The sequence below is a fragment of the Xiphophorus maculatus genome, chromosome 3, assembly GCF_002775205.1.
Source record: "Xiphophorus maculatus strain JP 163 A chromosome 3, X_maculatus-5.0-male, whole genome shotgun sequence".
NCBI lineage: Eukaryota > Metazoa > Chordata > Actinopteri > Cyprinodontiformes > Poeciliidae > Xiphophorus > Xiphophorus maculatus.
The window spans coordinates 18,220,609-18,247,591 of NC_036445.1; the positions used below are offsets into that span (position 1 = coordinate 18,220,609).

General features: G+C 42.8%; 1 protein-coding gene across 4 annotated transcripts; it reads right to left on the reverse strand.

The window, feature by feature from the left end:
- Positions 1 to 1,751: 1,751 nt before the first annotated feature.
- ash1l (ASH1 like histone lysine methyltransferase) lies at positions 1,752 to 25,016 on the reverse strand. 4 transcript variants are annotated; one of them, XM_005810272.3, is made up of 14 exons: positions 24,602 to 25,014; positions 16,424 to 17,297; positions 10,620 to 14,640; positions 7,746 to 8,073; positions 7,408 to 7,581; positions 7,232 to 7,326; positions 7,074 to 7,147; positions 6,947 to 6,992; positions 5,858 to 5,898; positions 5,696 to 5,766; positions 5,443 to 5,612; positions 4,936 to 5,030; positions 4,658 to 4,816; positions 1,752 to 3,570 (listed from the first exon to the last, which is right to left on the reverse strand). In XM_005810272.3, the coding sequence occupies exons 2-13, from the start codon at positions 17,084 to 17,086 to the stop codon at positions 4,676 to 4,678; spliced, it is 5,919 nt and encodes a 1,972-aa protein (XP_005810329.2). In that variant the 5' UTR covers positions 17,087 to 17,297; positions 24,602 to 25,014; the 3' UTR covers positions 1,752 to 3,570; positions 4,658 to 4,675. The 4 variants fall into 4 exon arrangements, 3 of the variants coding, with proteins under 3 accessions (XP_005810329.2, XP_014328505.2, XP_023185972.1); XR_002752493.1 differs by lacking the exon at positions 1,752 to 3,570 and having other exon boundaries at positions 4,727 to 4,816; positions 5,448 to 5,612; XM_014473019.2 differs by lacking the exons at positions 1,752 to 3,570; positions 4,658 to 4,816 and having other exon boundaries at positions 4,945 to 5,030; positions 5,430 to 5,612.
- Positions 25,017 to 26,983: the final 1,967 nt, after the last annotated feature.

The window sequence follows — 26,983 nt, forward strand, 5'->3', positions numbered from 1 at the left end:
CTCAGTTATAATGCAACCCTCAATGTGTAACTTAATTTCTTCCAACTCCAGACAAAGAAATACAGTTTTCTTGAATCAGCTTGAAACAGATGGAGGATTTGGGAGATTTTACTCCAGGATAAATTGTCGTCTGGCCAGCAGAGATGTAAAGGCAACAATCTCCCTCTGGGTGGATCTGAGTGGAGTTGACTCAGCTGGGGTCCCAGAAGTGGCAGCCATGGAGCAGGACACAAAACATAATCCCATTATGGGGAATTCTGCCTTAAAATAACCAGCCTAAAAATCATGAGGCTGTAGCTCAGAATTTTCTAACTTTTTTTTTTAAATGCTTATTTTAAATTTTATTCTGCCACATTTTATAATTTTTTTCCTCAGACTTATTTCTGAGTCTTTCTGAAATAAAAATATGAAGGAATGTACCACTCCTCAGTCTGAGAGACAACCTGTGCAACAAATGGTTCAAAAATATCAGAACGTTGTGTCGATGCAAAACTGCAAAGATTACTGAAATTGTCTCAACCATGAATGAGGGACAGCTCAGATTTATTTGCAGTGTGGTTCTGTTGCATTCATGAGCTGTCAATATCTTACCTGAAGTTGATAACTCTGACGGTATTGACAGTCCTGACTCAAAAGCTCTTAATGCCAAACATTCGTTTTAATAAGTTTTTAAACTGCCATGATGTTTGCATTGGATGCTTATTGACTCAGAAGTCTATGGCCTCATAATAAATACATCCTGCACAGGTGGCATCCAATCAAATTCACGCTGGAACTCACTAAGCTCCAGAAAATTATTCTTTCACAAATGGCATTGAAAGCAGTCTGCATCCCTAGGTCCTTAATTTCATACACCTGTACCCAATAACATTATTTGAACATCTAAATTAAATGATTTGGGCCTTTAAGCAAACCCTTTTGGCTGTATAGGGTGTCTTTAAGCATATTTTAGTCATTTGTGGTACTAAATGACTGATGGGCCTGGAGAGTGGTTATAAGGCGAGGGCCGAGATACACCCTGATCAGGTCACCAGTCCATCAGGTCACCTGCCTTGGGGTCTGAGTCACACACACACTCAGACCCCAAGGCAGTTTTTTAGAGTATTCAGTGAACTTATCACTCATGTTTTTTTTGGTTGTAGGAGGAAGCCAGAGTATCTGGAGAGAACCCATGCATGCATACAAGAAAAACCTCAGCCCAGGTTTCGACCTTCTAGCTGCTAGGCAACAATGCCACCAATGGCTTTACTGTGCAGCCAGTCTATTGAAATTCACTTAAAATTAATCCCCTTTTTATAAAAAAATAAAAAAAACACTAAAATTTCCTAGTTTCAACATGTAATAAACAGGTTTGTTTAAAACGGGATTGTACCAGGTATTCTGCAAACATGCACATTCTAGTCAGTAAAACTTCAAAATCCTATCCACTATTGTAATCCCTTTTTTTGGTTTCTGGAGAGTTCTTCAGATTTAAATTACCTAACTCTGCCCCAGTTAGGCTGGAAAGAGGAGAGCATAAGAGCATCTCAATGCGCTACACCCTCCCACCATCTTGTTATTGTGCTGCTTTGACAGCCCTGTTGTCCACTGTGGGTCATTACAGAGGACAACAGAATGTGAGACGTACAATCTTACACCACTAGATAGCACTGTAAACTCACACTGATTAGCATCACTGCGGTACTTCCACTTAAAACACAAATACAGCAGGAAGGAGGGCCTTGACGATGAAGCATGAAGAGTTCACAGGGTTTAGTACCAGGAGACATAAAATGCTTTTATTATTATGGATATAGAGGCAAAATGTTTGAGCTGACATTCTATGGCATTGAGTTATCACTGTTTTTTTTTTTTTTTTGCTGTTTTGTTTTGCTAAACAGATGCACACCGTCAGAGGCAACAGGCAAAGGTTACATGTCATGCAAACTAGATAAATAACTCTTTATGTGTACCTTTGCTATAAAGTTAATCATCCACTGGCAATAATGTAGTGCCTTCAGGTAAAAAAAGTAAAGAGGGAGAAAAATATACATACAGTATGTAAACAGTCAAAGAAATTGCACTTTTTTGGCTCGCTATAAGAAGCCACACTACTGAAAGAGAGCACTGGAAAACAAAAAAACTAGTTTACTGTCACAGATTGTCTGACCAAAGTACGCTCAGCTAAAAAAGGAGGCAAAATATGTAACTCTACAAAAGAAGAGAGAGTAAAAATAATATACAACCATGTCAGTTCTAAGGATATACTGGTCAGCTGCTTATACTGTTAAAAATGTCTCAGCAAAATGAAAGATTTGACTGGTAGCTTTTATGTGTTATGCTAAATTTACACTCTACTGCGGATGGAAGGAAAATAGATCTACGGACTGTACATTCACATAAAACTGAAGGCTTGTTAATCCAATGATCCTAGGATGAGAACAATTTAATATGCTTTTTGTACAGAAAAACAAAGTCCTCAAATATTCACAAATTAATTAAAAAACATAACTGGAGTACTTATATAGTCCTTATTAGAGGAGATATTGCTTTTTAAAGACCACATGAGCTCGCTTTTACACATAAGACGACATGGCACTTCTACAGAGCATTTTGGGGTAAATTACTTCTTGTATCCCTTTCCCCTCTGACACCCACCATCGCCTCCATCGCCGAGGACATTCTGATTGTCAGTGCTCCGAAGAAAAGAGGGAAACCCTCTCAAAGGCAGTCGGGAGTAAACAAAACTATCTCCCCCTTTTCCTTGGAAGCAATACTGAAAATAGTTCGACAATAAACATTCCTGTCATGGATATATTCTGTCCATTTCTATAGCAGACAACACTTTTTTTTATTATTTTTTTCTAAAAAATAAGCTCTTTCTCAAAACCTCTTTAGAAATTCTCCTGCAGCAATGCCAAAATTCCTATTGCTAAGCTCTTCCCACCCTCCCTTTTCCCTATTCACTGGAACATGGCAGACACAGTCTTGTTAAAGCGAAGCAAAAAAAACCAAAAAACTAACACTGTCTTTTTTTTTTTAGCATTTAACTGGCTCGCTTCTCCTTGTGCCATTTCCCAAAGGTGCAATGTGACTTTGAAAGCTTAACAAGTAAATGAGGGTTCAATTTTGACCTACTTAAGGGGGGCCCGGGCTACATTTGCGTTTTCTCCTCCCCGGGCGGCTTATGAGCTCCTTGTCTCTTGGAAACTAGTGAGCCGAAAATGCCGAGTACCGCGTTGTACGTGTCCGCGTTCAACCTCCCGAGTAACACGCGTCCTTTTAGTTTTGTTTTTGCTTAAGGTGCCGCAGTGAGAGCATTCAAAGTGTATATATGTATTTTTTAAAGTGTCTCCACTCAGAATACATACAGTCTTTAGTGTGCTTGTTCATCCAGCACTAGTGCAAATTCATGTCAGCTGGTCTTTTCTTTTCATTTTTTTTCCCTTCATCCACGTCAGTTTGTCTCGTTCATCTCACGGTCAAACGCTCCCCGTCTTTGTCTTTCTGTCCTTTTAGTTGGTGCAGTGACATCAGTTTCAGTCCACCTGTTCACTGCTGGGGCTGGTCCCTTTTTGGAGTAATTCCACCCTACATGAAGATAAAATAAAAATGACCAATGTCCTGCAGACGGTCCTGGATCAAACCAAACTGTTCGTTGGCATATGCCGATATTTTATCTGGATTTTATGACAAGGTTTTGAAACAGTATTACGAATAAAAATCTGAAAAGTGTGGCATCCAAAGTGTTTTCTTACTAATACTTTGTAGAATCACATTTCACTGCAGATACAGCTGGAGGTCTTTTGGGATAAGCACCATATTTTCTAGACTGTAAGTCGCATTTATTTTGAAGTTGTCAAAATAAACATTGTTAGCATGACCTAGTTCATGCTAATGATATGTTCTGGTGAAAAGCTGTGTTCAGTTAACAAACACAGAAAAATTGTCAACCTTGGCTTGGAAGTCTGTTAACATCCCAGGAATGGCTCCACTCCGCCTGCGTGTGGAGCAGCAGAGTGGAGACCCGTGCAGTAAATCCAGAGTTTTAATGCGGGGTGATGGGGAAGTTGCGTTACATGAAGTGGTGCCATCAAAGAGGCCCGACAGCAAAGTTATTTACATCCGTCTGGTTGGCAACTACCTGGGAGTAGGTATGTGACTGCACCGTTCACAAGCCTCTCCTGGCAGAATGTTCTTTATGGATCAAACTGTGGACTCCTTTCTCCAGCTCCCTTCATTTTACCGTCAGTCCTAACAAACTTCCTCGACTCTCTGCTAAGAAAAGCATCCCCACATCATGATGCTGCCACCACTGTGTTTCAGCTTTGGGGAATTTAGAACAGCTGGTTTTTGAAGTGAGGTTAAAATGACATGTAATTGGCTGACTTGTGAAGACAGCTGCTTGAATATGATTTTATTTAGGGACACCAGACTAAAGGGGCAGAAACCCATTGCTTGCTGCACACTTCCACTTCAGATTTTTATTTGAATAAGACCTGAAAAAACCAACATAATTTTCCCTCCACTATAAAGGGATATACTCTGCGTAAATCTATTTCATTGAATCCAAATCGATTTTAATGGAATCTGTCGTCGCTATGTGGTCGAATTAGTAAAAAGTTAACTGGTGTGAGTACTTTTGCCAGCACTGTACACCGGCTGATGTTCCACTTACCTCCCTCTTTCTGATCATTTATGAATGCTGCAGAGTCAAAAGTAAATCATTCAACCGTTTCCTCCTCTGTTCTTTGCTGCAGACCTTTCTTTCCCCTCGTTTTGTTTCCTCCTCTCCCTCCTCTTCCTCCTCCTCTTGTCTGCTCTGGCTATTGGTGGGCTGGAGAGAACAAAAACATACAACTGACTGCAAAAGCAGATTTAAAAAAAAAAAAAAAATCTTCACTCTATTAGAAGACTTTTTCCTCCATGGGGGTGGTGTGCGGTTGGTTAACTCACGCTGGGGCTGGCAGTGAGCGAGCTGAAGGTGTCCTGACTTTGGTGGGGGGGGTCATTGCTGCTGATAACCGTCACCTCCACCCCCACTGAGTGATCTGCAGGTCAAACAGCATTCGGCACGTTAGTGAAGGCTGGAACATCATCTTTTACGGCTACATTTTAATTATATGTGTTCTTGTTTTCTGTCTGCTGGATGAAAGTGTGTGGTTTCACTGCTAATGGAGAAAGTCGATGCCTGCTGAGTTCTTGGACACCAGCATTGGATGACAGAAATAGGGAAACATTTCTGCAGGCTGCATTCTGTGGTTGGAAAACCACTTAGTTTGGGCTGCTGAGTATGATACGGAAAGACAAGCCAAACATGAAGTCGGATGAGCGCACACATACATGCACACATACAACACAGTCCACACAAATGTACGGCAAAACAAAAAAATGAAAATGCGCAAGGTTCAACCACAAACACCTACAGAAACAAAAACTAACACACACACTTGCTTCATGGACCTGACTTGATGTGGCTGTCGTCCCCACTGGCGCCGTCGCAGGACGCAATCTGCGAGTCCTCTCCCTCCTCGTCTCCGTCTCTCCCCCTCGCTATCCTCATTCGGATCTGTCGGTCTCTCACCAGCTCCCAGTTCCTGACGAGGAACACGTGGTGTTTCACCACAAAGCTCCTGGACCCGGCACATACGGTCACAGACGGTTATCCTACTGACGCTGAAATGAGTTTAACAGCAGTTTATTTTGAAATCCATACTTCTCGCTGCAGGTCAGAGGCTCCATGTCGAGGTGAGGGAACAGGCTGGTGATGTCTCCGGAGCTCTCCTCCTGTTCGGTAAAATGCAGACGGGAGGAGATGAATGGAGGGAAAGCAATGAGTCTGTGCTGGAATAAAACAAACTAAAGCTACAAAACCCACCACTATTTGCTGGGAAGACGGAGTCCTCTGCTTCAGGCGACCTGCGTAAATCAGACGCACAGTAAGAATCTGACACATCAGACTTATTTGCTCCCCCGGTACAGATGTGTAAAAAGTCGTGAAATAATTTCGTTTTGTATGAAGCAGTATAATCTAAGACCAGAAGATCTTCCACAAATTCAACCTGTAATTCAAGAAAACTTGTGTCTTATTTTTAGGGGGGGGGGGAAACAGACAACCATTTAAAATAAATGCATCTAAAGAATTAATAATTATTTATTGTCAAAGTTAGGAACTGAAAATAAATAACCTAAAATTTCCGCTTTTTGTTAGGCATAATTATATTAAACAGCAAAGATGGGTCAGAATGAGTATGATGGAAAAGCATTGAATTCCCACTAGGAGTAGTGATGCTATGGGCCTGTTTTTGTCCAAAGGCCTATGTGACCAGGTTTATATTGTCACTCTGCTCCGGGAGGAGGATGAGGCATCATTATGATGTGATGCAGAAGGCCAGGGGTTTTTTCAAATTTTTTTATTTGCCAGTCATAAAATGGGAAAGACAATAAAACATGGCATTTAAGTAAGACAAATCTGTGGTTATAGTTCCAATATTTACTCCAAATCTAAATAGTTACTTTTCTCAATTTAAAAGGTCAAATTGTGACAATCAAGGGTGGATGAGGACCTATGTTTATTTTGCCACCAGCCACAGAAATTATGAAATAGAAAAAAAACTCAAAAACTCATTTAGAACTGCAGAAATAATTGTAATCTTGGGCATTAGAGTATTATTATATTTGATTATATCTATATGCTAATTGGCTGTTTGGCAGTGAAGCCAGAAAAATATCATTTTCTGTCCTACCATCACAAACATTAACATGGAATTTGGAAGCGTGGACTTTGATTAGGACAGATTGGTCTCTTTGGCACTTTAAAAGAAAATTTTAAGATATGAAAAAGCACCACTTGTCCACTGATATGTAAGTATGTATCCTACGATTACATCAGGGATGAGCATGGGGTTTGTACACATATTTACTTGAAGTCACAACAGAAGTAATATCAAATAAGAAATAAACTCACAGTAACGGCGTTTCCTTTTCAGGGGAACAGCAGGTTGACGCTGAAGCTGCACCCAAATTACATGAGAGTTACATCTGAGTTATTAAAAAAAATCTGTTTGCTTGAATTCTTGTTTCTACCTAAATACCTGGTTTTGCTGCCACTGCCACATCACATCATATGGCAGCTGGAAGTGAATTCGTTTCAGCCTCAAGTACTTTCCTAAAGAAGATTAAGATAGTTCGAAATGAGCGGCGATAGCCAATTACGAGCCAGAACAGAGTCGAGATGTTGATCTGTACTCACCAACATGTATGGGAGCAGGTAAAAGGCTGTACTCATGCTCCCCTGGTGTGTACTCTAAACTCTCACTGCAGTTCTTCTGGGCTTGGAAGGGAGGACTGAGATAAAGAGAAAGGAAAAATTCATGAAGAGGAAAAATATCCTATATATGAGGGAGTTTATGAGTTCACTTGGCTCACTCTGTAGTTTTATAATCATCAGAGTAAAGGCCTGCTGTCAGGTAATTTTTCCTTGGGGAGCCATCACTGTTCTCTTCCCTATGGGCGGCTACTGCTTGGGTCGGAGCCTCGTCGACATCTGATTGGCTGAGAAACTCAGAATGCATGTCACATTCAGGGATGTCCTTGGCAAAACTAAAAGGAAAGTGCAAACAGAGAGGTAGAGTGATAGGGAGGGTAAAGGAGAAAGAGAGAGATAGAGGGCACTGGTTTAGCACACAGTGCTGAAAACGGTGGGTTAATATAACAGCAGCGAGTGGTTGTATTGAACAGTCAAGTCAACCAGCTCCGGTGTTCACCTCTGATGGCACGGAGAGTCACCGTGTTTTCTCTTCCGCCCCCTCTTCCTCCGGGCCTGCGACTCCAAATCCATGACCTGCTGCACCGTGTTGCCTCCTCCTCCTCTTTTCTCTGGCACCGCTTCTTCTGCCCCTCCTCCTGCTTCTGGCACGAAGTCAGCAGGCGACATGGACGGCGTCGCATGAGATGAGCACGTAGGGGAGGACACGGCGGAGGGCAGCGGGTGCTTCCTGGGACGTCCTGGCCCTCTTTTGTTTTTCACCGCAGCGCAGTCTGGAGTTGGCACGCTTCGTCGCTGGCCACGGCTCCTCGAGTCACCTTGTAAACCTGCAGGAGGGGCAGAGGAGGCGAGGGGGGCGGGGCGGGGGGGGGGGGCGCATGAGTGGCGGAGAGGAAATAAGACAGATGTGGATGAGAGATTGAGCCAGCAGAAGGTGTGAGGTGAGGCCAGTCTGGGCTGAGTCATGCGGACGAGCCGCAGATTAGGTGAGTCACAACATTTCCTCTGACCGGATCACTTCTGGGAAATGCATTAAAAGTGATTTATGAGCTGCACACACTCAGAAATAAATGATGCACACAAACACATTGAGGCATGCATACCTTTTATGCACATCATTTGTTTTTGCACACTCAGTTAAAGTGAAAAATAGTACTGGAAAAGGAAACAGCAAAGTATGACCTTACCTTCTAATTCTGTTTTGCTTTGTTTCATCAGAAACAAAAAGAGCTGTTTTTCCTCACATACACACTCTGTGTGCCCCCCTCCTGACCTCCCTCTGATCCCTTCATCAATCTCTCCTGAGGTCATCCATCTTTTTGTTCCATTTTCCTCAGCCACTGACAAGACTGACCACTCTTTCCTTATTGGATTTTTCCAAATCAAACAGGCTCGGCCGGCCCAGCGGGGAGGAATAGGACGAGCTTTAAATAGCTGATCTGGTGGTTAACTAATGACTGTGCTTCGCTGGACAGCCCTGAGCTGGTACAGCGTGCGGTTCAGGAAGATTTTAAAGATGTTCCTGCAGATTCCCAAGAAGATATGGAACCCAAAAGTTGACAAGCGGCTCATCTTAGCCATGAATGTCATTTTTATTTAGCAAAGCACTTGAACTTTTTGGTTTCAGGGTGGAAGGAGCATAACACATACATCTTTAATTTTAAAAATGAGAATTTGGTGCAACAGTTTGAATTTATTCAAGATTTTCACAATTTTAACACAGGCTCAACTATAAACATGAAATTCATCATATTACTGGCACTGACCTGATTTCAAGCATATTCCCCTTATCTTTAATGGTTCTGGACTAAGAGTTGAGTTTGAGTCTGTTCTGGAAGCTAACTGTCAGCCTAAATGATCCATGTCTGTTTGCCATCACTGTCCTGTTGAAGCACCTAGTTGCATCCTTGCTTTACCCTAAACTGTCACCTGGAAGAAAAATATCTAGGCAGCTCAGTAGGACTTAACTGGTCTGTGGGATATTAGGATTCATGGCATTGCTTTTTTTTTACTGTTGAATGTACACATTGTTGATTATGATTAACCCACATTTTCCTCACTATTCCCTTTCTTCTTCTCCATGACAATCTCCACATACCTCTCTTTGAGCTTTATAATCTTGGTTGTGGTCATCAAAGACATTGAAAGTCCATTCAAGATGCTAAATATGTTATAGAGAAGTTGAGTTTTAATCCAAAGTCAGACATCACCAAAGCTCATATCTATAAGGACAACAGTACCTTCTCTGTTCAGGTTATGTAAAAACATTGCCACCATAGACAGTATCACTGGTCTTCCAAACAGCCTTTAGTTCACAATGTGCTTGAGCTCTGATGGTTCCTGGGTAACTCCTGAACATCCTAACCAACTTTCATCTGAATGTGACATTTTGGGTCAGACTGTTAAAATCCAAACAGAACTAGTTGCTCCAACAGGGCATGATCCCAAAAGAATATCAAAACTAGTTTTGGTATGGATAACACTTAAGTACTGAGCTTTGGGAGTAACCCTGACCTCAGTTCTATTCAAAAGCTCTGGACCCGTGGTTAAAGATGCCCTACAGTCCAAGCAATTTCATGGAGCTATAACATTTTTGTAAGAAGAGTGCTCAAATTTCCTGACAGAGGTATGCCAGAAACTGTTTCAAAGATACCAGCTAATTATATACGGTTGTTAACTGGTGATAAATGAATGCATATATTTGAGTGTGTAGGTATTTTGACCCTATGTAGATTTTAGAGGACCCACAATATATTCAAACTTCTTCACCAAATTCTTGTTTTGGAAATAAATGTTTCAGAGTTGGTTGGTGTAGAATCATCTCACCCTGGAGAATGAAGAGTTCAAATAAACTAAGTTAAAATGAAATTAATGCCTTTTGTGAGTGTATACAAGCTTCTGATTACTACTGTAATTTCAAAACAAATTCTAAGAGGAGTGGCTGCAGAGCGGCTGTATCGGTGCCCTTGCACAGAAAAGGGACTGAAGCTGGCTATAAAAAGAATGGAGTCTGATTTCTCCTCATGCACCCTCCGGGCTTTGATGTGTGGCTCAACAACACCTGAGAAAAAGCAGCTCTGTCACTATATTGGGCACACGGCTGCTGGTTGGTGGAGTTTCATCTCCGCACTGTGCAAATAGCAAAATCTGTCACACTGTGCGAGTGAAAAGAGGCTCTCTGCGTAAACCCATTTTCTCAGCTCACTGTCATTATACTACTGCTATTGTTATATTTCAATGGTGTTGGAGTCTCTGTTTTATCTGGATTGCTGTCAGCATTCAAAATAGATTCACTTTTAGTGCCAGTGAGGCAACAACAGAAGACAGTTGTGGATTCAACAGTTACCCATTCAGATCATTAAAGCATTCTCACCTGCCTCCCTCCTCTCTGTCCACGCTGGCTCATCCCTCCTCCATGACTTTTCTCCATTTCCAGGGATCCTGCTGCTCAATCCGCTCCTCAGGCCTCTCCCCACTGCTGACATGGCAGCAGAAGTGAACAGGTTGGTGTGTTTTGGAGCATACAGGTGTGAGTCGTCGACATCATCTTCACCGTCCTCATCTTCTCCTTCCGAGGTAGCCAGTCTGCCCATGTGTTTGTCCCCGGAAAAGCCTCTCCAACTGGGGTTCAGGGTTCCAAATCCTGGGCTTCCTAGACTCCCAAATGTTGCCCAGTTGTGGCCCAAGCCACCCCAGCCTCCTCCAAATGAAGACAGGTGAGTGGAGCCAAGGCCCAAAGAGGTGAGAGATGTGTTTTTGTACCTCTCTGCCAAAGAACATGATGAAGAGGAAGTGGCAGCGGAGAAGGGAATGCTTCCATTTTGACGCAACCAAGGTGAGTCTTTAGACAGCATGCTTCCTGGTCCTTTTCCCCCTTTTCTTCTTCCCTCTACTTGCCCAAAAATGAACCCTGATTGTGTCTTTGAACCACTCAAGAGCTCCCTATCCATGCCGTCTTCCTCCTCCTCATCCTGTAACTCCTCTTCAGTTTCCATGTTTCGCTCACAGAGTCGGTGACGGTGCTTATGTTTATGTTCGCTCCTCCCCCAGCCACAAGAGAGTCCAGAAACGAACCCAGAGCTTGCTCCTCTGCTGCTAGCCCCTAAATCCCCCTCTACCTCTCCTCCTAAAGCTCCATCCCTGAGCAACCTGCTTCTGCGCCTGTGGAATCTGGCTGGGTTGAGGAGGAAGTGAGCGTGGTGGGACTGATGGGGGGCGTACTGGTGAGGAGGTGGAAGTGGGAAAGAGCTGGGGAGGTGGTGATATAGCGACGGTGGTGCTGGTGGGTAGCTGCCATAATAGCCCATGTTTTCAATTGTTTCCTGGAACTTTGAGGGGCAGCCGCACTGCCGGCGGTCCAGTTTCCTGTTACAATGGCAAGGATAGAAGGGCTGAGGGGTGAAGGAAGGAGCTGCTGGGAAGGACACAGGGTGTGGCGAGTAGAAGCCATTCAGATTGATCCGGAAAATGTTGGACCGGTGGGAATGAGAAGAAGAATGATGTCGCCTTCCTCCGTCAAAGCCCTGCCCAAATCCAGTCCTCGCCCAGCTCCGTCGTCCAATGTGAACTTCGTTGAACTGAGCGATCAGATCATCCAGTTCAGCTAGGAACTCTGGGTCTTGCATGTGCATCTGTTGGTGCTTCTTCTTATGCTTGTTCTTCTGTCTCTTCAGTGCACTATGTCCAAGGCAAGAGTAATAGTCGGAATGAGTGCACTTGTTGTGTCCAAGGCAGGTGCACAGGCAGGCACAGGAAGCGGGGCAGTCATAATCCCTGCGCCTGTGTCGGTGCCGGTCTCTGTGACGCTCTGCCGTGTTTGAGATGTTAATAGTGTTTGAGTGTCTGGCCACCTGAGAGAGGGGTGACGAAACCGGAGAGGGTCGGTCCACAAGAGATGGAGGGAGCCTTTGACCTCCCAGAATCACCCCTGACCCATGACCCATCCTCAGTATTCCTCGGGCTCCCCTCATCTCGCCTCGCTCAGAGACGCTGTTATTATCTGTTCCTATCCCACTGTCGCTGGGCAGCGTCTCGTCACTGTGTGACTCGCTCCTTGGTGAGGGGGTGGCCTCCTTCAGGTGACTCGGGGAACCCGGTACATGGTGCATTGAAGCAGTGGCACCCGAGAGCTTACATGAAGACTGGTGAAAGGGAAACTGATGTCTCCCTTGACATGGACAGCTCTTTTTTACAAAGGGGGAGAGGGAAGAGGAGGAAGGAGGACGTGGGGATGTACAAGAGGAAGATGGGGAAGGGAGAGAGAAGTGGTGGGAAAAGAGGAGGGAGGATGTTGGTTCTGTGAGGCTGCCTTCACTGTAAGGACTCTGGGCTCCACTAGAGTGGGTAAGTGATGGGGAAGGAAATGGGTGAGATGGGGGTGGGTGTGGCTGGCTAGATGAGAAAAGAGATGCTTCAGGGGGACTGGTAAACAAAGAAGACTGAGTGGAGTTCTGGGAGCTAGAGTTTAGGTTCGCAGATTGGGACTTAGGCTTGCGTCCTCGCCTCTTGCCCATGTAAATGGTCCCTCTTTTGCTTACATTGATCTGAGGGCCCAGTGTGCTCCCAAATGAAGAGGACAGGGCTGAAAGGGTGTGAACTGTTGTGTCCTCAATCGATTTACACATTCTCAATGAGGTTTTACCATCCACTACCTCTCTTCCTCTGCCCTCCTTCCCCATGTAACCAGCCATAATTACTTTGTGAAGTCTCCTCTTCTTTCTTTTCTTTATTTCATTAATCAGTCTCCTGATCTTTAGCTGCCGGTTCCCCCGTTCAGGAGGATAAAAGTCTTCACTCCTTTCCTTGCGATTGGGGGGATTCAGTGCATCTTCACCCTGGTCCTCTGGGAAGGGTCTTTTGGGGGGACGCCCTCGTTTCTTAGGGTTGGACTTAGACTGCAGTATTGGTACCAACACCGGGGCTTTTTTAGATCTGTCACAGCCTACAATGGGATCCTCAGAGGGAATATCATTTGGTGAAAGTCGAGGAGGAGGCTCATCCAAACTGGAGCTGTGGGATTTGGGGCGGCCCCTCTTCCGGGCTGAATCTGAAATGGGGTGAGTTTGTTTTGGGGCTGCTAAAGACACTGGGGGGGAGCAGCTGGATAAGGAGCTCAGGGGCGCTGACTGCAACTCATCGCTCTGCTGAACAGCGGTTTTGGATGGAAACGATGTCTTAGTGATCTGGGGGAAACTTAGCGATGGATTATGCAGGGAATCCGAAGAAGCTTCCTGATTTTCCGCTCTGTGGGCGCGATGTACCAGCTTGGTCCAGCTGGGCCTTCTGGCTTTGCGTTTCTTGAGTGGTCGGCTGTCCTGCTCCCGGGGCGAAGAGGGGGGAGAAACAGGAATGTGAGAGGAAGACGGGGCCAAAGGGGGAGGAGCTGAGGACATAGAGAGAGGCGGAGGCACTACTGGGTGCCTTGATACGTCTTGTTCTTTTGATTTACTGAAATCACCTGTTGAAGCAGGCTCACTTTGTTTAGCAAGCCTACAACTGTCAACTGTCTTTTCTTTCTCCTCTAGTCTGACTGGAGTCACTTTTTTAGAGCTTTTATCTAATTTAGTAGTACCAACTGTTTCACCACATTTTGCATTATTATCTTGTGTCCTCAATCTTTCAGGGCTTATCCTATCTGCTTTTCCAGTCTCATTCTTTAGGTTATCCCTCCATAAATCACCAGTTCTGTGTTTCTGATCCTTTTCTTTGTCATGTCTTGATCTTCCATCCTTGTCCTTCTTTTTCTTAACCTCATTCTTTCTTTTTTCACTTTTTTCTCTGTCTGCCTCTGGTCCATCTCTCCTTGATTTTTTATCTCTACGTCTCTCCTTCTTGGCTTTCTTCTCTTTCTCTCTCTTATTGTCTATCAGGGGTAGTGGAGAGGGATCACAACCCTCTGACTGGGCAGAGGAAGGATCCAAGGAGGGGGAAGACTGTGATTTGGGGGTGATTTGGTGACAGGCAGCAGAGTCTGGCTTAGTCTTACTGGAAAGCTCTTTATGGGAGCCAGAAGACACCAGAGACCTCACTGTGGAATCTGTGGAAGAAGCAGAAGACGAACCGCTGAGTTTTCCAGCTTTGTTTTTTGATGAGGATGAAGTGCCAAGGATATTTGAAGAACTCCTCCCATTCGATAGTTCCTTCTGTTTTGCTGTCTGAACCAAACCATTGTGTTTCTTGGAGCTGTTCCCTTCATTCCTGGTTTCTGAAGTGGAGACTGTCTGCTTGCTCGGTGTGGACGGAGTGGCTGAAGTTGTCTGATCTGTTGTGGGAGAGCAGGGTTTAAGTCCTGCAGGGACAGACTGTCCATTAACACTTGGAAGCTTGTCTTTCTTCACTTTCTCTGATGAACCATTTGAATTATCGTCCGTCTTATCGGCCAGCTTGATAGGAACCTGGGGAATGCAAAAACATAATTTCTGTCACAGACTGTAATAACCTTGAGATTTATCAGTAACAGTGCACATGCTCTTGTTTTAAAAATGAGACACTGATTCATCATTTTTAAGCTCTGTCCATCTTTAATGTGGGTTCAATATACACTTTAGTTTGTGTATTCAGCTGATACACAAACTAAAGTGTAATAAGGGAAAATAAGAGGAACAACCCAGCTTTACAACCTTTATCCTTAATTCTGCTCTTGCTGAAACACAAATTGATTAAACTTCAGCATTTAGTCTTCTTCAGTTCACTCTTATAAATTAAGGTAAATCTGGCTAAGCTTAACCCGAAAGAAAAAGATAACCCCAAAGCATCATACTGCCATCACAATGCTTCATTGTTGGCAGTGAGACAGATCTTTACTTGTAAACCTAAAAAAGGGTTGTGCATACAAGTTCTAGTAAATAAGCAATATCTGAAACACTAAGACTTACCTTTTTGGTACCAACTACCAGACAATGTTCAAAGCCTTCTACAGGCACATCAAAGTTAACATTTCCCAAAACCTTGCGTGGAAATAGTCATAGTCTCTTGAACCAAACTCTGAAATATATGTTTGTCCCAAAAATAATACCAGAAGACCACCATACCAACAGTGAGACATGGTGATGGCAGTAAGATGGTTATTTTTTTCTTTCCAGTCACTGAGTGAAATATGAAGAGAATCAGTTCTCACCAGTTTGGACCTTAAAACTTTAGATTTCCGCTACAAAGTCAAAAATGAAAACAGAGAAACTGTGGAGCAGCTTGAAGAGACACGTAGACAAGACATGTTTTCACAATGTGAGAGAGTTGGAGAACATTTGGAAGGTACTATCACTATCAGTGGCGAAGTATCAGTTCAAGGTTGTGTGCACTAATGCATCTGGGTTACTGCACCTTCTTTGATACATATCTCTCCACCTACTAGATTTGTTAATTTTTACGTTGAACTTTTGAGGATATGTCAGATTAATGCTATAAAAGAAAACATTTGTAATGCATCAAAAGAGAGTATAAGAATAAAATGGGTCAAACAGGTAGAGAAAATGAGGGCATACCAAGGAAAAGGAGAGAGCCAGGTGATGGAAACTGGAATGGGGGCAAAGAGAGGAGAAATGCAAAGGTGGAGAAACAGAGAGGAACCGAGTGGGACAGGGAAAGTGGGGGGAGTGAAAGATAAATGAGAGCGCGTAGAGAAAAGAGGGGATGTAAAAATAGAAGAGAGCTGCAGAAATAGAGGGCCAGGCAGAGACTGAAAGAGAGAGAGAAAACATTGCTATTGGTAGCTATAAATTGCCACTAATACAGATGAGAAGGCTTGACATTTTATACTCGTTCTGTAATTTTGGTATGCTGCTGCTGCTGCTGCTGCTGCTGCTCAAGTGACGTTGAACAGCTATGGCTATAAGCTTCCCCTTGGGCGATCATCACAAGGACTGATGGACCGATGTCTGTAATAACTCCAACTGGCTACCATCCTATCAGTCTAATCTTAGGTCTGTTAATTGTAATCTGCTGCTTAGGTTTCAGTTCTGAGACAATAGCTTATTTCACACTTATCTCTTTTCACCATTCCAGTGTGTATGAGAATCTGCTGGTTAACTCTAAAAACTAACAGAGAAACTACAACATGTGGTTCTTTTTAATAATGGATGAAAACCCTCATTCACTAAAAGCCTTGGTTGTTGTCCTTCTATTTAAAGCTAAAGTCAGCAGCAGATTTACTGCCAGCAGCTGGGAGGCTGAGTGTCCTACCTGTTTGCCAGTCTTGGTTCCTTGGCTTGATATGTTAGGGGCAGAAGCAGGAGTAGACTCTGAAGTTAATGTCGAGGATATCGACAAAGGCTGCGATGACGAGGATGATAATGACTTTGCAAGCGGCGGTGGAGTAGCAGATGTAGTTTTTTTGGATGTGGCCTGGACGGCATCCAAGCCCGATCGCTGCTCCCTGTTTGCCTCGTCTGTGGCTGGGCTGCTTTTGATCTGCTGGACTGCTCTTCCCTCTCCATCTGCCCTCAGCAGAGCCCCCCTGCCTTGTCTCTGATACGTCCTGATGGTGGGCTTGCACACGTAGCTCTCCAAAATCTTGGGCGGCTTTTTGGTGCGCTTGGCCTGGAGTCCAATCCGGACCCTTACGTTCCCCTCGGGGCAGTTTGACTCCCTGCCAGAAAGCTGGAGCTCCTGCTGCCCTCCACAGCGCCCCTCGATGAGCAGCTCCAGCACTGCTCCCTTGTCCCCTTCCCTTTTTCCTCCTGGTCCTCTTTTCTCCTCCTCTTTTTTCACAGCATTGCCACTCTCCCCCTCTGCTCTCCTCTTTTTCTCTGCCACTTGGTCCTGCTTAGAGTCTTCAGGAGCAGAAGTAGAGTCCAGAGTGGAGGCGGTGGCTGTAGGGGTCCCCCCCTTCACTCTCTGGTCCATCAGAGAAGTCAGGGGGGAGAGGCAGTGTGCTGCGGAGTTCCCAGTATAACACCTTCAAATGAGCCCAGAGGGGCAGTTGGGGTCAAAGACGAAGGGCAGACTGCAGGTGCAAACCAGAAAGGTTAGCAAAACAAATCTCTTAACGGTCCAAGTGCAGTTTATTGCCGTCAACCAGCGAGGGAAGGTCTCTCTCTTGTCCTTCAGACTTGAGCTGAGTAAATATGAATCCAAAAGAAAGAGGAGACGAAAAAACAGACACACACAGAGAGAGAGGGAGAGAGAGAGAGGCCAGAGATTAGTCATTTTAGTGAGCTCAGATGCTGAATCGCAGCGGCACAGGAATTGAGGGGGAAAGTCCCCTTCCTGCAGGCAGCTGCAGCGAGGTGCTAAAGTCTGTGTCCACAGAGATGATCTCATCATACAGAAAGCCCAGGAGGCCAATCAGATTCCCAGAATGTCAGCTCTAACTGGAAGACTTACTCACAATCCCACCAAACAACTCTTACAGTGGACTCTTCTAACGGTCTTCAGCTGCGGTGCATAACAAAAGTGCTTTTGTAAGAACTCATACATTTTCTATTATGTTAGCTCGACACTAAAACATTTTAGGGGGATTTTATGTGACTGACCAGCACAACAAAGTGCATAATTTTGAACTTGAAGAAAAATGTTACAAGGTTTTTAAAAGTTCTTTTTTTTTTTTTGCAAATAAAAATCTTAAAAGCATGAAGTGAATTTTTATAATTTACCCTCGTAGTATCCCTAAAAAATTCCAGTGCCGCTGCCGCTACCACATTTCACCATATGGAAATTGTTTTACAGTGATGTAAAGTATTAGTTCTCTATCACAAGTCGTCTTATCAGACCAAACATGGTTGTCTGACACTCTTTTGGCTCTGTGGAAGCTGTTATCTGTAAGACTGGATACATCCAAAGGGGATTCTAAGAAACTCCTCTTCCTTCTCAGCAAGATCATATTTTAAAGCATTTCAAACATGATGCTGCCATCACCTTGTTTCACTGTGCGTTTAGGGTGACGAATGTTTGGTAATGTTTTCTAGCAAACCTCTGAGGTCTTAACAAAACCTGAATTTATACTGAGATTAAACTACACAGCTTGCTGTAGGAAGTTGGTTGCACTGGATTTTAAATGTTTCGGAGGTAGGAGGGATAAATATGAATGCACACCATACTTTTCTAATTCACAACTAAGTGCAGCTTTGTTGATCTGTCACAAAAGTTCAAATAAAATACACAAATTTATTTGGCTGTGATCTAATGGAGAAGTTGTGCAGAGCACTGCCCCTATAGATCTGAACCACAGCCACTGTCCCCTGCACACTGTAGCTCAGTTACAACCCTCACTATTTCTCTCCCTAAATCAGCAAATCAATCAGTCGTCTCCTGACACATTCGAACACTTGATCCAGTCTCCTCCCCTCGTCTCCCCACTGTCTTTGCCTTCTGTTCTCAGCTACTCCCACAGCCACCTCTCCACCCACTCTACCCTTCACTGTAGTCTCTTTTCTTTCAAAATCCCCCACCCCCTTTCGTGTTTGGCTTTAACCTTTTTTTCATACATTTTCTATTAGTCCCATACACTCTCATTCCCTCGCTGCAGACCACACAGTAAAACAGTCAACCCGAAAACTGTATCGTTGTTAATCAGAACCATATTTCTTCCCTCTGAGCAGTCCTTTCTGTTTTTCCCTCCTCTCCAGCCTAAATCCTTCCATTCACAGTGCAAACCATTCCCCTCCTCCCTCCCGCTTTTCGGTAGTGGTAACACAAATCCGTAGGAAAGGGTAAAACTTATTTTTGGAAAGGAGTGCAAATTCCTCCTCCTCCCATTGCTTCCTCTAAGTCAAGTAAAGCTTTTCATTGACCCCATTGTAAATGGACTTTTAATGTGACATTACACCAGAGAAACACGCCCTAAAAATAACAATCCGCTCACCAGAGAAAAACTTTCACTCTAACTCACCCTGTGTTCACAACAGTTTTTTCAAACTGAAAAGCTTTGAAAAGGAAAGTGACATCCTTCGTCGAGCTCCTCTCATTAGTCTCCATCTCTCATCAAGCGACACACTCGTCCATTTTCTAATAAAACACACCCCGCCAAGCATTCTTGCGGCTCTTTCTTCTTGTCTCTCTTGAGGGCCACTTATGAAATAGCTCATCTGTCTCTCAACAACACATTGAATTGCTGCCTTAAACCTACAAGAGCGTCTCAGTTTAATGTTTTCATTTAGGAGCTCAGTGGACCATCTTTCCTGCCTCTAGGTCCCTGAGTCCAAACACACACAGAAACTCTTTCCTTGAATCACACGAATCGACATCTGTTTTAGAAACTGCTCTTATGTAACAATATTGGAAAGCATGTTTAAGGCCAGTACTGCTTACAATAAAATCAAACGAGTACAGCAGAGGACAGTAGCTTTCTTAAAGATGCAATCCAAGGATGCCAATTTATTCCACTTGACAACCGTATACTGACAGTAAAACACAGCTGAGTGAAAAAGGACAAAGTTTAAACAATGTACTGCAGAAAAAAATTCTGCTTACTGTTTCTTGTGTGAGATTGGGTTTATAACATCACAAGAAGTGCAAGAATCAATTTGATCAGCCAGCATTGGAACATATTATGCTGGAATAGTAACTCCTGACAATTGAGACATAGACTCCAAAGCACTCAGTGGAGTTGAAAAATGTTAACTATACATGTTTGAGCCAGAATTTGACTGATGTTCCCCAAGCCATGAAGGGCGCTGAGTAGAGGCAAACCGTTATTCAGATCTTTAACTTGTACGAATGTGCTTATATTCATAATTCAATTTTTCCATCTGTTTGGTTTTTTGGCATATTTACATGCCAGACGCTGTTGGGAGCCCTACCCACACGACTTTTTTTTGCACTTACAAATGATAATAAATTTATAGCTTCATATACATGAAGTAGTTTTGGTTTTCTCAATATGAAAAAAAATCTTTGTCCTTGCCAAAAGAAATTCTTCGTAAACACTCCAAATGTCTTCACCCATAGAAGAAAATGCCCCAAAATATTGCATTTACTGTGGCATTATATTCTGTACTGTAACACAGTCATTAAAATATACTACAGAACAAAGAAGAAGGTATGAAGCATGTATTTAAAGACTGCTGCTGTTGATGTGCTTGGGGTCATGCTTGAGCACTGATTATTTATACCTCATTTCCACTGAGTGGTACGGCATGGGTTGGTACGGTTTTGTACGCTGTATTATGACCAGGAAAGTGCTTCCACCACCAGTTGGACTTTCACTGGGAAGCCAGGATTAAACCCAAAAGCCTATTGTGGCATCAAACATGCTGCACTAGTATGTCTTGTGCTGGTCACAAGCAGAGACATTTTTCTGTCCCCCAGTCAACGGACTGTGCTGTATGATGCCAGTAGCTCCATCCTAACTATGCCATACCAATTACAACTGCACACCACCTGGAACCTATCTGGGATGGTGCAGTATGGGTCGCTTATATGGACCGCTTTCACAATGGAAGCTGACAAAACAGCACATTGAACCGCACCGACCCATGTCATACCTCTCATTTGAAACAAGACATAACATATTAATCCAACTAATTAAAGAACCTCATGGATATTGCTTCCACTAATTTGTAAGCATAAGACATATTGCCTGAAAAACATCTATTTGTTCAAAATAACTCTTTTTCTGTGTCCCCAAAACCTGGGAGCCCTGGGCTATTGCCCCAAGTGAATGTATATCATTCACTTGTGCTGTCTTCAACATCTACTTAATTTTCCAGACTAGAGCCAGTCTGAACTCTCTTTAATTTCTCTCTTTCTGTCTACTGAACAATGGGAGTTTTTCTTACTTCCCTGGAGTTGACTAGACTGTTGATGTTGCCAGCTGTACTACCTGTCCACGCATAGTGGGGCTAACTGATAGATCGGGGCTTTGTACGAGTCAGAAGTAGCGAGGGATGCAGCAGTTCTGCAGGAAGCATCGTTGGAACTTATCTCGACCTTTATTGTTACCAGATTTCTCAAATGTTTTGATGATGCTGTTCTGACTAGAGATAGACACATTGAAGTTAGGCAATGCTTGCTACTAGTATCAGGGATTACTGATACTAGTAATATTATTTCTTTAAAATCTTTTTAAAGAAATGTGCTTGAGGTCATGCATGAGTATTAATTATTTATACCTCAGGTCTGGAGACCTGAGTAACTGTCCCTTCCTTCACCTATTGCTCTGAATTGCCAGTCTACTAGCTGAAAGAAATGGCTGTCCAGTTTTTCCCTTGCTTACAGGCTGGACAAACTCAAATCTTATCAGTTATTAAGAAAGCACACAGTTATGACATGAAATAGGGATTAGGCAACACTATCAGTTAATATAGTCAGAGCCCCCCAAACAAGAATACTGCTCTAAAAACAAAACTTATCGATTATTAATTGCAGTACTACAGTACAATACCAACATAGTTCTATTGTACCATGAAAGAGTGAAACAGCTGCATTTAAATTTCATATTTTCAAAAGTATTTCAAATTACTAATGCTCTCATGGATCCAACATTGGGAAAACTATTTCAACTATGAAAAACTAGTGAAATTATTTTAAGCAGTAAACATAACAAACCTTTTTCTGTATGTTTTCAGTTATGCAGACATCATTAACTAGAGTTTATCATTATCACAATAAATAACAGTACCATTTTTCCCCGATAAGGACATCCAATGCAATAATTGCCCATTCCTTGATGGGGAACGAAGGTTTCCCCAGCCCGCCATCACCATTCTGAATAACTGACTGCTGTTTAAAAACTAATGTAGGTAAACTCTGAGCAGTATGTCTGTCAAGTAGCTAATTACACATTCTGACAGAGCAGATAGCCCAACTTATTAAACCCCAAATATCAGCTAGTTATACTTGTGGTGTTATTCTGCAAATAACATAACTGCAGAAAGGTCTTAAATTCTCTGCTAAAACGGTTACAAAATTTATTTTTTCTATATTTGTACCTAAATTTATGTATCATGCACATATAGTCATAGGAATCTCAGACTGATGGAGATGGTACAATAAAAACAAGGAGATTGCAAATGCACGCACTCAAAAGAACTCTGATCAGTTACCTTTTGTGATGTCACTAAAGGCATGTTGGTATGAAAAATTTATTTTATCTTGAGAAAATTACAAGTTATAATATACCGAAACAAATATTTTCTGATTATTAAATGTTATTCAATAGACAACAAAGTAGATCTAAAGATTTTACTCAAAAGTCTGGGTAACAGCTTTAAATGCAGGCACTTTCTGAAACAGCTGTAGTGAAGTGACGGCAGGCAGATAATGAGAGTGGCAGGTTTTCAAACCTAAAAGGGTAAGCCCATTCAAGATCAGTCAAAGAGCATACTAATAGCTCCTTATGCTCTCCAGAGCCATACCTCTCATACATAACTCTGAATTATTCTAAGATTAGAGCAGAAGCTATTCCCAGTGACAGAATGATGGGTGGACTTGACACTGTAAGTCACTGTGGTTCCTCTGGAGAGGGACGATTAAATCATGATAATGGCCCTCCATCTTTCCAGCAGCATCATGATCACCATCCTGTGACAGTGTTATCATCGAGGACCACAACAGCCGCTAGCATCTGCCTGACAACAGCAGGAGCACAGCTGGAAACTGGGCTCCAGTGTTGGCATCCCAGGTTATTGAACCATGAAGCCTCGCAGTTAGTCACTCAGTTCTCACACCTCACCTTCACAGGGAAGGAGTAGCGCCCATAAGGAGATACTGTGAGGTAGTGGCCCACCGTATGAATTTACTGGGCAATCGCAGATGAATGTCTTTTTTTAATAAATTTTTTTTTTGGTTGTTTTATTGGTTTATTGGTTTGTCATGCTTGTGTCTTTCAGAGCGTACTTCTCATTCCTGTCCTTATACTCCTGATATTATATTCTGGCTCCAGCTTTTATGGTGCTAGAAAAGATGATCAGTGGCTCTCATCTGGTCACCCTTTTCTAGAGCTTTCAGAGGCGCCACTACAGGGAGGTAAAGTACTTTGCAATAGTATTCACCTTAAACAGTTATCCTTTTGTCAGATTTCAAGCGTTCACTTCAATTTATTTTATTGGAATTTCATATGATCGACTAGCACAAAGTAGTGGTTAATTATAAGCAGAAGAAAGTTATTTTAATTGTGTTTCGCAAAAAGAAATCTCTAAGGTGTGTTGTGTGTAGCAGAATCCAATTTTACTGCAACTACAGCTACAAATCTTTTGGGGTTATGTCTCTGCCAGCTTTACAACTAGAGACTGAAATACTTTCTTGCAAAATAGCTCAGGCTCAGTCAGATTGATGGAGATATTCTGTGAAAATCAGTTTTCAAATGCTGGAACAAATAATTGCCTATGGTTAATGGTTTTCTCCAACTTGAGCTCCAGATTTCTGCAGCTCCTCCAAAGCCACTGCTTATCTGGTTAACGCCTTGCACAACTTGACAGCTTAGGTGGATGACCATGCTTTGGATTTGAGTAATTCATTTTCGCTCTAACCCGTTATGTTTCTTGGTCTTTGTGTTGCTTGTTCTCTAATTTCCAATAACAAACCTCAGATGCTTTCAGCTATACTGAGACTATATTATACTTATTTGCTAATTATTTCTGAAGGCAATTGGTTGCACAGGTTTTGGCTTACAGTTGCCAGTGTAACCGTGCCACACTTTTCTTATTTTATTATTCATTAAAAACCATGTATCCTTTCTTTCCACTACACATTTTTACTCTTCTGTTTTTGCTTGTTTGTCACATAAAACTCTCCTAAAACACATTAAAGTTCGTGGCTCTAGCGTGACAGAGCGTTGAAACAGTTTGAGGGGTGTGAATACTTTGGCGATTATTCCATATCCCACCTCCTCACACGTACACATACTTCTCCCTCAGTTAGGAGTGTGTTGATTGAACATTGTGTACTCAGGTCGCAGTTGTGTCGGCTGACTGATGTTGCCACTGTAGATATATTGAAGCTTTCTCTCCTCTAAAATGACTTTGCGCACCATCCTCTTGATGCTGGCGCACTTGCAAATGAAACACACGTGTTGTTGTTGCTCCTCTCCTCCGTTATTACATATGACGCGTGTTTGAGCGTCCTAATAAAAAACACAGCAAACATGCACAGCAAGCGAGCTAAAAACTCAACATGGAAGTAAAAGAGGGTGCATGGCATCAAAACGCGCCTGCTGATGTGGATCAGTCCCGAGAGAGCCCCCCCTTCCCCACCCCCTCTGTCCTCTGCCAGTCCCCCTGCTGGTGTCAGCAACATTGAAATAAGAAAAATATCACCGCGCAAGGAGAACAGAGGAAGGGGGGGGAAACACGCTCAGCAACAAGGGATAAAATTAGCGCAAAGCGGATGCACCGAATTTGAGCTCGGTCATGATGAAAAGGCCTGCGCACATTAATACGGACTGCCATGACAATCTGTAATAAGGCTACGTAGGCTACTTACCCAGAGAGCGCGTCCCAGAGCCAACTGCGTTCGAGGCAAAAGGAGCTGAAGGTGTTGCTGTCCTGCTCTCCGCTCCTATCGGTTCTAACTGCGAGCGATCCGCCGCTTCTGGTGCATTAGATTGTGGCTCCGATTACATAACTAAGGCCGGCGGAGGTTAAAAACACCCCCGAAAGGCGAGTTTGTTTCCCAGCAGAGCGCGGAGCCCTCCGTGCAACAACATCGGCGCGGGTGTTTTTCATAATCGGTACAGTCGACGGATCTCCGCCGAAGCGTCTCCGCAGCTAGGTGGCGTACTGGTTACACCCACTGGGTCTTATTTTGCCACTTCTCTCTCAGGGAAAGTTGGATCGCTCCCGCCAGTTCTCATGGCTCACGGCGCTCTGATGTACGTGTGTGCGCACACAAGCAGGCAAGCAATGAGGAGGAGGAGGAGGAGGAGGAGGAGGAAGAGGAGGAGGAGCAGGAGGGGGACGGGCTGAAGGCTGCAGCTCTCTAGTGCATATGTGCGTGTGCGGTTGGATGTGCGGGAATGCAACTGCGTGGCCATTTTCATGTGGCCAGAGGAGGAGATAAAACGGCGAAGTGAGCCCAGGTTCTCATTGCAGTTCATAACAGGCGATCAGAGGAAGGCTATTTAGTCTCTTAATAAAATGGCGACGACTTGGCTGAAGTGAGCTGCTGTCAGGGTGTTTTTCTCCTCTTCTGGTGGGGAGCAGCTCAGAAGTTGCAGAGTGCGTCATGTGAGATTGGGGGTTCAGCTCATACATTGCTGGGAGAGGCAAACAGGATATGAGCATTTATTAAAAAGTTAAAGTGAAGACTATTTATTATGCATTAGTTAAACAAAAAGCAAAGAGTCTCCCTCTATCACCCATCCACGGATAACATCATATTTTTATTTCAAACGTAACGTATTTGACAATAATAGAAGTTATAATATACATTATATCGTTATCTTTGTTTTGTTGCCATTCAGAGGTTCCAAGTCAGAGCGGTTTAGGTCGACAGAGTGAGTGTGTGTCAAGTTCATTGATATACCTTGTCAAATAAATGGGTAAACATTCTCAAAATAATACATTTTTATTGCAGTAGTGGAATATCAAGACTGCAATTTTAATTAAATTTCTGGCTTTAATTTGAGAACATTTAATGAGAATAAAAACATAACGCACACAGCAGCAAATTTCTCTCAGCCACTATATTTAAAATGGGAAAGACAAGAGAACATAACCTTGAGGCTGTGCATTTTGAACTTTGCAAGACAGAAAATAGTTAAATTCTGCCCTGAATTTACTCAGATCTATAGTCTAAAAGTTTAAAGCTACTGGGACTGAGACAAACAAGGCCTGATGAGGGAGCTAGATTTGATCTCAACATGTATTTGCACCCTTAAATATTTCTTTTGTTTATGCGTTTTTGTCATTTAATTAGATTGAATAAAATTTGAATGTTGGCTAAACATAACTTTAAAAAATACAAAGAGTTTTCAAACTCTGATTTTAATGATTTAGGGGGCGAAACTATCAAAAACAACATGAGTCTATAAAAAAGAAAAAAGTAACTGTTTGTGCCACAGTTGGTGGCAACATTCAACTTTGATGCGTGGCAATGTGTTTTTACGTCTCTATGGAGCAACTTTGTCCCACTCTTCTTTAAGTGGCCATTCGATCAAAATTAGTCGAAGAGTGCATGATTCTTGGACATTTGAAGTACTTCAAACTTTAAATGTTGTTTAAAGTCTAAAGTACTTTAAACAACATTTAAAGTACTTCAGACTTCACTGCCTCAGCTAAGGTCAGTGTTCATAATTTAATATTAAATAAAGCAACATGGGCAATAATGGCATCCATAGGACACTTCCAATGTGGGAACCACTGCTGAGCGAAAAGGAAACTGGTCTCACAATTCCCAGTAGACATCTTGATGATCCCCAAAAGTTAAACTTTTAGTAATTATATCTAATGTAAAACGAATGCATTATTTTACAATAATGAACATCATATACAGTTAAATATGGCTGTAGCAGTGTATGGGCCTGTTAAAGACCTACTGCAATTGATTAACAAATTTATCCTTTAGTCAATAAATGGATTGTTCAACATTTTCTGCTCTGCAGATGAAAATCCTGAACATAAACCATAAATCAGCTTGTGATCTTAGGTCCAGCACACTTGTGGTATTCAGAAGATCTACAGAACACTCAAGTAAAAGTGTTGGAATGAATGGCCTAGTCAAAGTCTGTATTAAAATCTGGTCCAACTTAAAGCAACACTTTAAGTTGGGCCAAAATCCCCCCCAGAATGGACAGAGAGGTTTGATAGTCAGTTATCAGAAAGACTTCATTTCAAGACTTAAGTTCATCAGTTAACTTAAGTCTTG

What these genes read in the sequence shown, in the direction of transcription:
- ash1l (XM_005810272.3), bottom strand. Translation starts at nt 17,086, where the DNA reads ATGGACCAGAGAGTGAAGGGGGGGACCCCTACAGCCACCGCCTCCACT. An exon ending in GACTCTCCGTGCCATCAGAG is followed by an intron (nt 7,582 to 7,745) that starts GTGAACACCGGA and finishes CTTTCCTTTTAG; the next exon opens with TTTTGCCAAGGACATCCCTG. An exon ending in GATGATTATAAAACTACAGA is followed by an intron (nt 7,327 to 7,407) that starts GTGAGCCAAGTG and finishes TCTTTATCTCAG; the next exon opens with TCCTCCCTTCCAAGCCCAGA.